The 12,537-nt window shown below is 39.0% G+C and overlaps 1 protein-coding gene across 2 annotated transcripts; it reads right to left on the bottom strand.

Annotated features, from left to right (window-relative positions):
• Positions 1-1,431: 1,431 nt before the first annotated feature.
• LOC308116799 (high affinity choline transporter 1-like) lies at positions 1,432-11,869 on the bottom strand. Of its 2 annotated transcripts, none has more exons than XM_080475198.1 (9): positions 11,562-11,869; positions 10,191-10,383; positions 9,984-10,097; positions 7,680-7,835; positions 7,240-7,388; positions 5,925-6,071; positions 4,581-4,734; positions 3,439-3,656; positions 1,432-3,368 (listed from the first exon to the last, which is right to left on the bottom strand). In XM_080475198.1, the coding sequence occupies exons 2-9, from the start codon at positions 10,372-10,374 to the stop codon at positions 2,850-2,852; spliced, it is 1,641 nt and encodes a 546-aa protein (XP_080331324.1). In that variant the 5' UTR covers positions 10,375-10,383; positions 11,562-11,869; the 3' UTR covers positions 1,432-2,849. The 2 variants fall into 2 exon arrangements, with proteins under 2 accessions (XP_080331324.1, XP_080331323.1); XM_080475197.1 differs by lacking the exon at positions 11,562-11,869 and adding an exon at positions 11,260-11,364.
• Positions 11,870-12,537: the final 668 nt, after the last annotated feature.

The following is a 12,537-nucleotide window of genomic DNA, read 5'->3' as shown; positions in this document are numbered from 1 at the left end:
ACTCTCACACATAATTGACACTTGAATTGTACTTTGATTTCAATATTACTTGAAGCAGGTTGAAGGTCTTGATCATTTATTAATTTGCTCTTTGCTTATCTAATATGTATTTTTTTCTGGCCTAATGGTAGTATGCAAAGCTTTCTTAACAGGTAATTGTACCTTTTATATACTTATACACACATATATATTCTTTAACTCCAGGAAAACGTTTCTGCGGTGTGATTTCAGGGTTGTGGGACATTTTGTCGCTTTGATAAATAGGACAGCGTTCAATACCTGTGCGCCGGTATATAACCATAGGTTACGCTACACACTGACGTCACAGAGCCACAGGAAAACCTGACGTGGATTATTATCCAAGAACAGACTGCCAGCTCTTTCTGTCCCTTTCATTCATCCCGTCCAGCAGATTTCTTGCAGGTGAGGGTTTAGATTTGTACATATTAAAAATGTATTTGCACTCAGTCGTGTTTCATATATACTTTTTTTTTTTTACTTAATTGAAAACCTACTTGTGACGCTCCAGAAGGGCGCACGGACTATCTATATAAAGTACAAACTCTCCCGAAACATGGTAAAATACAAACTTTTCAATACCTCATTTAATGCTTCTGCACTCTGCAGTACGTTGTAGGTAAACTGAATTTCAATAGTAATTCTAAAAACGCATTTGAAATGTCTTATCCTTTTCTCTCGTAGCAAAGACACCACACCTCGGCTCCTGATCTGTAGGTTTCTTCCTGCAAGAAATCTGTTTCCCGTCTTGTAATTTGCACTATATTAATGACACTGAACCGAGTTTGACATAAATCACAACATCATGGAGACATACAATGATCGTACTCCAACACATACTTTCCAATATGATATATTAATTTGAATACCGCTATAACAGCGTTTGTAGCCTAAACACAAAAGGTACAGCACAGATTGGGATTGGAACCCATTCTTGATGTGCATTTCCAGAAACGGAGACAATTATCTTAATTATTACACTACAGTCACCTTTAAGCCTGTTTTCTCTTGTTTGTTTTTTTTAAGTGGACATAACTTAAAGGCCATCATTGGAATAGATTGAACCCCTGGCTACACCAGGAGCCACCAGAGATCCCTGGTTGTATTTTGAGGGAAAACAAAGAAAAGTTCTTCAAGTAAATTGAGATGCTCTTTAGGTTCGAATGTTTAAAACAAAGCCTGCGGTCTATTTAGTAAATACACAAAGTAGAAACATGATTTGTATGACGTACATATTTGTTGGTGAAGTCAAAACTGAGACATTCCGTTAGATTCGACACAATGATGTGTTGATAACAATGTCTCAACTCATACTGATATGTTTGACTTACCGCCTGGAGTGGTGCTTTGTCTGCAGGTCTGGGTCAATCATTTCACTTGAAAACAAGAAAATCAGTCAAGCAAACTTGAAATGATTTCAAAACAAAGTGTAAGGATCCCATTTAATGTCCAATTGGTGAAACATCTATGCTTGATGTAACTATCATGAATGGTAAGCCTGTAGCTGCCAGCAGGGAGGGTGTAGAGGGCAAAGAAGTGGAGCAACTGATGGCTGGCAGGCCAGATGCGGCCACTGGATCTGCTCTGTCTCTGGTGTAAGGGCAGCAGTTCAGCTTTTAGTTATTTGCTTGATGTATAGAAGTAAACATCAATGCAACATATTAAGTCAAAACATAAAAATAAAGGAAGAATGTGTCATACTGAGAACTTTCATTAATATATCTATAAAGGTACAGTTGAGGAAACAAACGCATGTTTCTTCAAACTGACAAATTACAAGCCCGTTTGGCAGTCTTTAGAAACTTCAGCTGATAACACAAACAGTACTTAGAAAACAACAAATACAATATATCCGAGATCCAACGACACAAAGTGAACAGCCATTAATGTCATTGTTACAGTGCAGTTTATTTGTAATCGGTTGTATGAAAAACGTCAAATTTTGTGGCTTCAGTGACTTTGTGGATTATTCGAACCTGCGAGCTCAAACCAGGTTTGTTCAGCGGTTCAGTGTCGCCCTCTGCTGCTGCCGGCGAGATATTACAGTTCAAAGGAAAAATATGTTCCCCAAAGGCTGGCTTCTCAACATCGGGAGATGGGAGTCCTCTGTGTAGTACTGCTCTGTTCAAATTGTGCAAGATACTGTGTATATTTTAACTTCATCTGTGAAACCCTCTGCATCATCCTCAAGTCCAATAAATTCCTTATTACTGTCATTTCTTCCATTTGTCTATGTATCAACATGGATTCACGGGTGCAAAATTAAAACCATATAATTTTCATGAAATCCTGCGACAAAGCAACTACAAAAAAATATCATTTATCTTCTTAATACTTCAGTGGTGATCCCTTTGAAGAATAAAATTGTAGTAAACACTTCTACCAACAAGCACTGCTAGTCAGTTATTGAACAAATTTCAACATCTCAAGTACCTCTAACAGCATTCAGGCACTCTTTGTTGTAGTGCTAAATAAACACAAGAAGGCAAACAGCCACTTAAAATGGGTGAGAAAAGCCAACATTCTCACACTCAAACAGCTTTATCTGCATTTACCTCACTTTAAAGGCTTTAGTAGACAAGATTTGAAAAGTTATTTGTGTTAAGGACAGCTTAACTGCTAATTAAAAAAAAAAAAAAAAAAGGGTTAAGATGATCTAAAGCACCTGTAAAGGAAATCTAATCATTTCAAGTTTGTAATCACAAGGTATTCTTATAAGACCTGAACCTTTTGGGATTAAATAAAGGCAACACATTTCCTAATTACTACCTTGTGATCATATTGCTGCTCAGATATTATGTAGTTCTAGTACATAATAGGTTATATTAAAATTATAAACTGGTCTGAACTGTGGTATTTGCTTCCTCAAATGGGACAGGAGGCATTTCTTCCAGCTGGATCTTGTTTTTCTCTTCAAACACTTTCAGTATATCCCATGACTGGGGAATCAGTCTGCATCGGAAGCCCAGGTCCATCAGTGTGGACACAGCAATAATACATCCCAGAGAGACAAGCATGGCAATGGTTCTGAAAGGAGAATACTGTATCGTGTTTCCATTTTCTTCCCTCCAGCCAGGGTACAGGAGCAGAGGAGGGATCCCAAGCAAGGGCTCCCCACTTATCAAACGCAGCCCCAGAGCTAGTATGTAACCACAGAGAGCACCGTAGGTATTGGCATAGCGGAAAAACAGCACGCAGACCAGCTGTGGGAACACGATGCAGTAGATAAAGTCTGCACTTAATAACCAGAAGGATAGCACACTGTCGCCTGCAAAGGCCAGGCCAGTTCCAGCCACGCCCAACACCAGGACAGTAAGACGAATCACCCACTGCAGCTCCCTTTCTGAGGCCTGTAGGAAGAAGAAGAGTTACTTTGCTTCACGTCCAATTACACCCCCCGCCGCACACACCCACACACACCTGCTTCCTCAAAGTTGTCTTGTAGACGTTCTTCGCAAACACGGATGCTGAAGACAACAGTGCAGAGTCCATGGAGGACATGACGGCTGCAGCCAAACAGGCAATGCCTAACACTGAGACCCATGCAGGTGCGAGGTTCTGCAGAGCAAGTGGCAGGATCTTTCCTGCATCCCCTCGCTCAAACGGAGCAGGTAGACCATATGCAGTCTGGTTCCAATCTGAGATTTAAAAAAATGAAAAGAAAAAGTGGCGGCATAAAGAAAAAAAACAAAAAAACAAGAGGGAAATCAGAAACATTGTGGAGATGTCATCAAGAATGCAGTGTAGAAAGAGGAGACGCATTTAAGTAAGACAAATATTAATCAACAATTTATCACAGGGAAGTCTGCAGACAGCTGTCCAGGGTGTACTGTGCCCTCATTCATAGTCAGCTTGGAATGGCTCAAGCGCCCCGCTACCCTGAACACTATAGAAGCCGTAAAGAAAATGGATGGATTGAAGTTTATAAGCTGAAGTTCACTGCTGCGAACCCCACTGCTGACAGGTCATTGCTGAAGGCCCCTGTGTAGGCCCTTAACCTCAAACTGCTCCGGTTGTCTCAGGAAGGGCATGTGGTGTAAAATCAAATTGTTGTGTCAAACTGAACGCAGACTACGTGAAGCACTGTGGTGACCCGAGAAGGGAGAGGCCAAAAAGCATTATTTTACTGTCCATGACTGCATCTGCATTTACATCTGATTGAATCTGCGTTTACATCTGAAAGGAGTGAATTATGTGGATGTTATGCCAGATTATATCCCAAATATCATCAAATCCAGAACTTTCACTCTCTCATATGTTGTTTCACTTCCATCACCGTCATGTCCAATTCTATGTCGTGAAACTTTTGCTAAACTTTCTAATTTGTTCAAAACTAACCATAACCTTGTTTGCAACCATTAACTTGTAGTTATTCTTAGTTGCTGTCCCATAAAAACCATGCAACAAACAAACAAACACACAAATCAGACAGAATTGGCACACAATTTAGAGTTTGCTATATGTGACCCTAATAAATCAAGCCCATAGTTATTTGTCATGAGTGACAGAAAATGAGAATGAACATAAAGTATGTGAAGCTCTGCATTCATTTTTAACGGTACCTGTAGCGGCAGCCACCACTCCGATGATCACAGAGGGTATTCCCATAATGAAAACTAGCACAGCAGCTATAAGACAGCTGATCTGAGCCTGAACAGCAGAGGCCGCAGAGAGGATTCTCTGGTAGAACGCTTGATATGACAGTCCACCTAAACCCTTTAACACACAACAGTGAACACATATACATTTCGCAGCACAAATACTGACTTCATTTCATGAATTGGATAAAAATGTACTGATCAAAAGAGCTGTTTTTACCACTTCACAGTAAATAAAGTGTGTCTTCAAACAAATGTAACCATCAAAATGAACCATAACTTTGCCTAAAATTCTTAATGTGCAGTTCTGTAATAAATGTGGAAACTGCAGTTTTTGATGAGGTTGTGAAACTAAACAATCACAGCTGAACATCTATGGAATATTTAGTTTTTTAGCTGTTACACCAAACAAACAAAAAAACAAGCAAACTTAAAAGCCACACTGTGTATTGGCAGGCACTCTTGTCTCAGTGATGTGCTTGGGTTTTGTTTGTGAAAACATCCATTTGAAGTCAACTGGTGATTCTGAATTGTCTCTAAGTGTTTGAACCCTCGATAAGTGGAGATAGTGGTAGAAAACAAAAGTTATAAAAAAGTAGAAAAAGAATAATCAATCAAACACAGCAAGACAAAACAAAACAACTTGTTGTCAGTGAGTCTGTCCACATGAATTTAAAATCACCATTTTCTTGCAAATGAGGTTGTGGTGTATATTGTAGATAATCAAATAATCAATAAAATGTTTACGTGTCAAATGCTTGAAATAACAGTCTTTGTAAATCATTTTCTGGGGAGAACAAAGGTTAGATATTCACTGTAATCTTATGACATTATGGAAAACAGGAAGCTAGTAAAGACAGGTAGAACAGCCACATGTTTCAGCTTTTACCCGTATGTGACCATCTCTACATGTTATAGCAGGAAGGGCAAATTTGTGAAGAATAATATCAAGAGGATGGATTAGTTGTTTACTGCTGCTGTTGTACTTGCTGGCTCACTTCAACAAAATGAAGTGTCACTGGGTGACTTCAAATCAGCGCGATCCATCATTTAAGTTTTTGTTATTTCATTAAAAACGAATTTCAGTTGAAGTAATAATTAGGTCTACAGAGATCCTGTATTATCTTGCACCAGACAAAAGCAATAATGAATCACTTGCCAGCAGACACAAAGGCGTCACACCAAAGCCAGGGCCAACTAATAGCAATGTCCAGCCACATTTTCACTATCCAGCGGCACAATAATCTGTGGCGTTTCATCAATCTAACTGTACGACAGTGCAAAATATAGTATGTTTCAAAATCTAACCAATAACAGCAACTCATCAGTCCATCTTCCTGCATCTGCCAGCGCCAGCTCTCCAAACCACGATGTCCCGCTTGACTGATTAAGGTGGGGCATTTGTGAGATGCCAGTCACTGCAGGACTGAGGATCAAAAAGGGGACACAAAGCCACTGCAACAACAAAAACAAAACAAACAAATACAGTTATAGCAAAACCCAGGACAAAACAGTATTTCTTAAAGATGCAGTAAAATCCAGTGAGAACTACCAGTTTAAATGAAAGTTAGTGTTTTCACGAGCGTGTGCTCGTCAGGACTTGAGAATCTCAGTGTCTTGCATGTTTCGATGTCGCCCCTGCTCAGGCACACCTGAATGCAATGAGATGCGTCTTATCAGGCTTTCCGCAGAGCTTGAGAATGACACATTTATTACAATCTAGTGTGGCGGAGCAGGACGACGTCTACAACATGCGCTACAATGGCTCTTCAAGACAAAAACTATTTTAGAACATAAAGTTTTTAAAACTACACAGATCCACACGGTTATCACACTGGCCAGGTTTCAAGATCAGCGCAAAACACTTGAACCAAACACTGGATTTACAGAGGGAAGGGTAAGAGGAGTGCTTTTCAACAATATCTGCAAAGGCAATAAAATTGAGATGAAGATAGTTATTTTTGGATGCATCTCTTTAAAGGTTTTCTGTTGATAAGCCTGTTTAACTCTCTACTGTGCCACATGTAATGTGAAGGCATGGTAATCAAAAGGCATTGTGGGATGAGTATGTGGACTGCACCCGTAGAAGAGTTGACAGATGTGCCCTAACATCCCCCACAAAGTGGAATTTCTGAGAGGTACTACTAAAATAAACTAGAATAGAAAACAATAGAATAGCTTTATCAATTGTTGGAGCACGAGCAGCTGTTCCCTCATGTACACATGCTAAACCAGCCACCAGAAAGTAAACAGCGAAAGGAGAGGTCCAGTCACAGCCAACATTCAACTGTGGAATTTTGTTTGGTATTGGCAAAAAATGTTGGCTTTTCTTTTTTTTTTTTAAATAACTTATTTACTCGTGTCTGCTGCTCATCCGACAAATGCATTTTCCTTACAGATGTGGCACTATTTTCTATACCCATTTTTATTAACCTCTGTTAAGTTCCTTCAATTTCCAGTTTTGAGAAAACAGAATGAGTTTCTTTTAAGCCAAGGTTTGGTCCATATCCATTACACTCCAACAACTAATTTACTCTGTATATACAGTATATATATATATATATATATATATATATATATATATATATATATATTCCTATCCATCTATGATCGTAATGCTTACCAAGCTGACAAAGATGAAACAAAGCTGAATGATATCAGTATATGCAACCGAGTAGAGACCCCCTAGAAAGGTGTACGCGATTGAGACGACTGCTGAGATGATGATGGAGATGGTGGATGACAGTCCAAGAATGATGCTCATTGTTCCTCCTTGGAAATGGTATAAAACACTTTAAAAGAGGATACAGTCACCACCAAGTAAAAGCAGTCGCGTGTCTGATGTTTGACAATGCATAAGGGGACAGTTGGAGGCTAATGAGGTGGCCTGCTCAACCTATGTGCAATTTGCACCACAGGCTACTCACACTAGCACAAATATCTATTGCAAACAATAATAAAAAAAAATAAAAAAGATCTAACAAAACAATGGTTTGTGGAAGAATCAAAGCATCAGGCATTAATTTTTGAATAGACAACATGAGGAATGAAGTGGCCTCTTACCCAGAGCAGCAAGGACGCCGGCGACCCAAAAAACGTCACTCATACAAACAGGGAGCAGGAGCATGGCCGTGAATGTGTTGCCATAGGCTTCCTGAAATGGGTCCAACATGGTCACATAACGCTTGGACCTCATAGGTTTTGCAAAAATCAGTCCTCCTAGAATGACGAAAGAGCAAAATATTCTACAGAAAAATATTTTCAGGTCATCAAAATCTTTTCTTTTTTTTTTTTTCCGTACACATTAAGGATTTACAGAGAGCTGAAACAATCAGAGCATTAGTCATTCAACAGAAGTGGTGCAGAGGCGGTAGTTCATGAACAAGAAAGTTGATCATAGTTTGTTTGTGAATGTGACTATGAATGTAGATGCCCTGGAGCCTAAAATAATCATGAAAATACAAATATTGAAGCTTCAAACCCAATTAGTTTTTGAGGGTTAATACAATACAAATTAATGCAATTGGTGCAGGAGGAATAACATTGAGTACTTTTTTTACCCCCCACAGTCCAAAAACATGCATGTGATGTTAATTGGTCACCCTAAATTGGGTGCGGGTGGTTGTCTGTCCCTGTGTTTGCCCTGAGACAGACCGCTGGCCTGTCCAGTGCCCTGCCACCGCCCATAGCGAGCTGGGATTGGCTCCAGTGCCCCAATACAATGGATATGATATACAGTCATGTGAAAAAATGAGGACACCCCATTAAATGTTCAGTTCTTTATCAAGAAATGTTCAAATGTTGATGTCTAATCTCGTTTTTATTCATTTCTGGAAAAGAAAGTGATTGAATTGAAGACAATCGTCTATCTGATGACCTCAGGCAGATCTTTGGATCTCACCATGGTGGCCACTCTCAACAGTCAGCAGGACACCAAACTACATTTCTGAGGTTTAAAGAAGGCAAGCCTCCTTCAAAATGATCAGGTAGGAGGGTCTAACCGTGTGCACCTGATGAGACACAACTGTGTGTGTGATTGGAGCCAATTTTAGGTGGGAATAAATGTGGGGGTGTTCAAATGTATTATTTTTCAGTTTTGTTCAAATTGATATGAAATATCCATATGTCCAAATATGTAAAAAAAATAAAACATAAAATGCATAGGCTTTTGTCGGGTGGATGGATGGATGGAATAACACTTCTCTTCTCTTCATAGCAATTGAAGGTACTTCACCAGCAAACAGGACAAAACAACATAAACTAAGTGAAACAGGACTGACTTCTCACATACTCATGGTGGAATTCACCTCATGAACTCTAAACTAGGCAGTGGTGGCTTAGAGGTTAGGGAACTGAACTTGGGACCGGAAATTCACGAGTTTGAATCCCACAGCTGACAGGTCACCACTGTGACACTCTGGACTAGACTCTTGACCCCCAGCAACTCACCTGTCTTCCTCTGCTCCCACTGTGTAAAGTTAAGGTTAATTATAAATAGGACGGGTCACATGCAGAGAAGGAATTCCCCCAAGCGGATTGATGAAGTATGCTTTCTTCTTCTACAACCTACATGCCACACAAGTCAACTAGCCAGTTTTTAGCCTGCTGTTTGACCAGAGCAGCAAAAAACTCCTAGCAGCTGTTGAACTTGCTGCCTCCGGGCAGGAGGTTCAGGTCCTTGAGAGGTAAGACGAAGAAACCAAGGAACAATTTCAATCCATGGGCCATCAGATCTCTGAACTCCTGCACTACAATTGGACAGTCTCATTTATTGTTTTAGTACAATGTTTAGCCAGCAAATTGCAAATCTACCTGAGTCAGTTGTAGCTTATTAACTAAGTTTTACTTTGTGCATATTTAATCTGTGGAAGCTGATTCATATTCATCTAACACTTTCTGATGACAAGGAGAGCATTCATTCATTTTGCTGATCTTCCTATATTGTCACAATAAAATCGGTTGTTAATGTCTGTTAGACTCTATAGAGAATAATAATGACATAATGATAATATATAAGTTACATCAGTGTGTAAAGCTCTGCAAGTGTTGTACGCCGTTTTTTTTTTTTTTTACATTAGTCTGTCTTCATTGCATTCATCTCACATCTCATTCAAAATTGTGTTTTATTAATATAAACTCCACTTATTCTAATCTTATCATGGTCACTTCTGAAGAATCACAAGTCACAAACACCCACCCTTCTAGTCTCACCGTGCATACAAGCAACACGATTCATATGGCACCATTCCAAACATGAGGCATTTCAAGGTACTATGCAAGAATTTGAAAGTCAAACAACACATCTCAAAAATGTTGGAACAGTGGCAGCATAGGTTGGATATGGTGTTGTTTGTTTCAGCTACTTACCGAAAACAAAATTCATAGCATAAGCAGGAAGCCCCAAAGCCCAAATGAGGCCTTTGGCAGGAGAATACACAGCCTCAGAAGTTCCCATTATGTAACCTCCTCCAACCCATGTTGCTGACATAAAAAGCACATGAAGACAATTACATTGTGAAACACTAAAATAACAAAAGTTGTACTGCGATACATACAGTATAATGAAAATACCACCTGTCATAGTAAAAACTCCAACAAAGACATTGACATTGCGGCCTCCCACAATGGTGACTTCGCTCTTGCTGCCATCACATGTCTTCTCAACCTTCCTGGATGTGCGAGATCCCCATATTCCGACTAGGAGGATTAAAATATAAAAAACCACCACAGCAACCACCCCAGGAATATCCACTGCCATGGTAATCTGCTGACAAAATCAATCCACAGCCTATCACTGACATTGGTATATGAGAGATTAAGGATTATTTCGTTCTCTACATTTCGAGGCGGCATCACATAGTGGTCACAATTCTATTAACGCCCAGCTTCCATAAAAATGTTAGAGCTTAAAGATAAGAGTGAAGTCATTTAGACAATAAAGCTATGTTAGTGGGTAGCATTTAACACACATCACGAGTCAAATTAAGATAAGATAAGATGTCCCTTTATTTATCTAGCATGTGGAGAAATTTGCAATCTGCAAATTAACATGGGTCCCTACAGCAATACACAAAATGCAGTTGTTGTTTTTTTTTAACAGAAGGCTCAACTATAACCTACATTGATGATTATCCCAAAGAACCAGGAGGACATCAGCAGTGCCTGTTCATGATCTCTGGATTGTCTTTAGGACACGGAGATCTCCAGACACTTCTCAGTAATGAATAAACCAGATTTAAACAGTAATCCCAGCAGAAATCTCAATATGAGCAACAATTGTTCATCTTGACTGCTGGAGCAATTAAACTTATAGGAAGTTTTAATCTAAGACAGAATTCATGGCAAAGTTGTTGTGCTGTGTACCATGTAAAGTCGCTAAGGATAGTTAAATAATATTAATTTAAAAAAAAAAAAAAAAACACGATCACAATTTGAATACAGCCAGATGCACCACAGCATCATCTTCATTTACATTTTAATTGTTGAAACAAGGGAACTTAAATCACTAGAGGTAATGCATAGTGTGGCTCTTAGTGTATTGTGAATATTGCTCAAGAGCCGTAAACCACATGAACAGAATTAAGGTCAACGGTGGGACCATGCCTGTTAGGAGTATAAGTGAATGTGCAGAAATCATTCTTACCTTCCAGATCATCACTGAATGACACACTTCTTATCAGTCTTATCAGTTATAGGTCACAGAGACTGAAACCTTATCGGGAATACTCAAATACAGGCTGCTCTTACTGCCAACACAATGGTTGAACAACACAATAATCTCCTCAGGAATGTAGTAAAAACCAGCTCAGATTAAATCTGTTTACTGTAGTAGTTTACATGTTCCTCAGGTTACATATTTTCCTTTCAGAATACATCTAATACATATATTATACTAATGTTGTCACATAACCAACACATTTCAGACGTTCACTGCACTTTACATACCTTTTTCTGTGTGAGTCAAGTCCTTTTTTTTTTTTTTTTTATTAAAAATTCCTTCCCAGAAAGTTAGATATCTAAAAAAAGCCCTTTCGATGATCGGGACACATGAAGTGAACACAAGCGCTCCGCTGAGAACTTGGACTCACTCACGACTTCATCTCACCGGACAGGAAACGCGTCCTTATTTACATAAATGTTGCCTATCATACCTTAAGAAGTATATGTGAACATGTGACGGGCCGCGTTAGTCTCCAGACACGGGTCGAATGCTTCCTGTTTACAGCCCACAGGTGTTTGACCACATGTCCACTGGAAATTTACCTGCATCCTTCCTCGAGACCGCAAGGTGCAACTTTTAGTCGCGGTTTGGTCACGTGCAAAATCGTGAGCTTTCCTTATTGAAACAAACAGTGTGTATTTGGAATTTCAGATTTTCTCTGAATAGGAAGCAAATTGTACAAACGGCACTGTTCTAAATAAGGGAAAAGCACAGGTAAAAAAAAAAAAAGACATTTATCAAAAACTACTCAAACTATTGGTTACTTTTGAACCCTATTTTGGCATTGCACCATAGCATGCATTCAGTTCAAAGAATTAAAAGTCTATGTACAAAGTGTATTTCCTGGTAAAATAATAAATCATCCAGCCATCTTCTTTACTGCTTTATCCTTTTTGTGGTTGCCGGACACTGGAGCTCATCTCAGTTTCTTCAACAAAAGATCTTCACTGTCGTTGTAAAAATTGTTTTACATTTTTTTTCTTGTTTGGTTCTTCCAATTCTGTTTTTAAAACTTTATGAACAGCAGCTGGATGGAGTCTATAAAAAAAAAAAATTCCCAGTGATCTTATCTCAACATATTTGACATGACGGGCATGCCAACCTTTCACAGTATCATTTGTTCTTCATTTATTTTCTGAAGAAATGATAATTAAAAGGGGAAAAGTAGAGGTAAGAAATGTTTTTCATAAAACAATTATT

This window comes from Lipophrys pholis (assembly GCF_963383615.2).
Source record: "Lipophrys pholis genome assembly, chromosome: 11".
NCBI classification, from domain to species: Eukaryota; Metazoa; Chordata; class Actinopteri; order Blenniiformes; family Blenniidae; genus Lipophrys; species Lipophrys pholis.
The sequence above is the reverse complement of the archived record's forward strand: the minus strand, read 5'-3'. Positions and strand labels throughout refer to the sequence as shown.

Excerpts from the sequence above, each read along its gene's own strand:
- LOC308116799 (XM_080475197.1), bottom strand. Across the intron at positions 7,836-9,983 it reads TGCTATGAATTTTGTTTTCG|GAGGACTGATTTTTGCAAAA; the intron begins GTAAGTAGCTGA and ends TCGTCATTCTAG. Across the intron at positions 3,369-3,438 it reads AGACAACTTTGAGGAAGCAG|GCCTCAGAAAGGGAGCTGCA; the intron begins GTGTGTGTGGGT and ends TTCTTCCTACAG.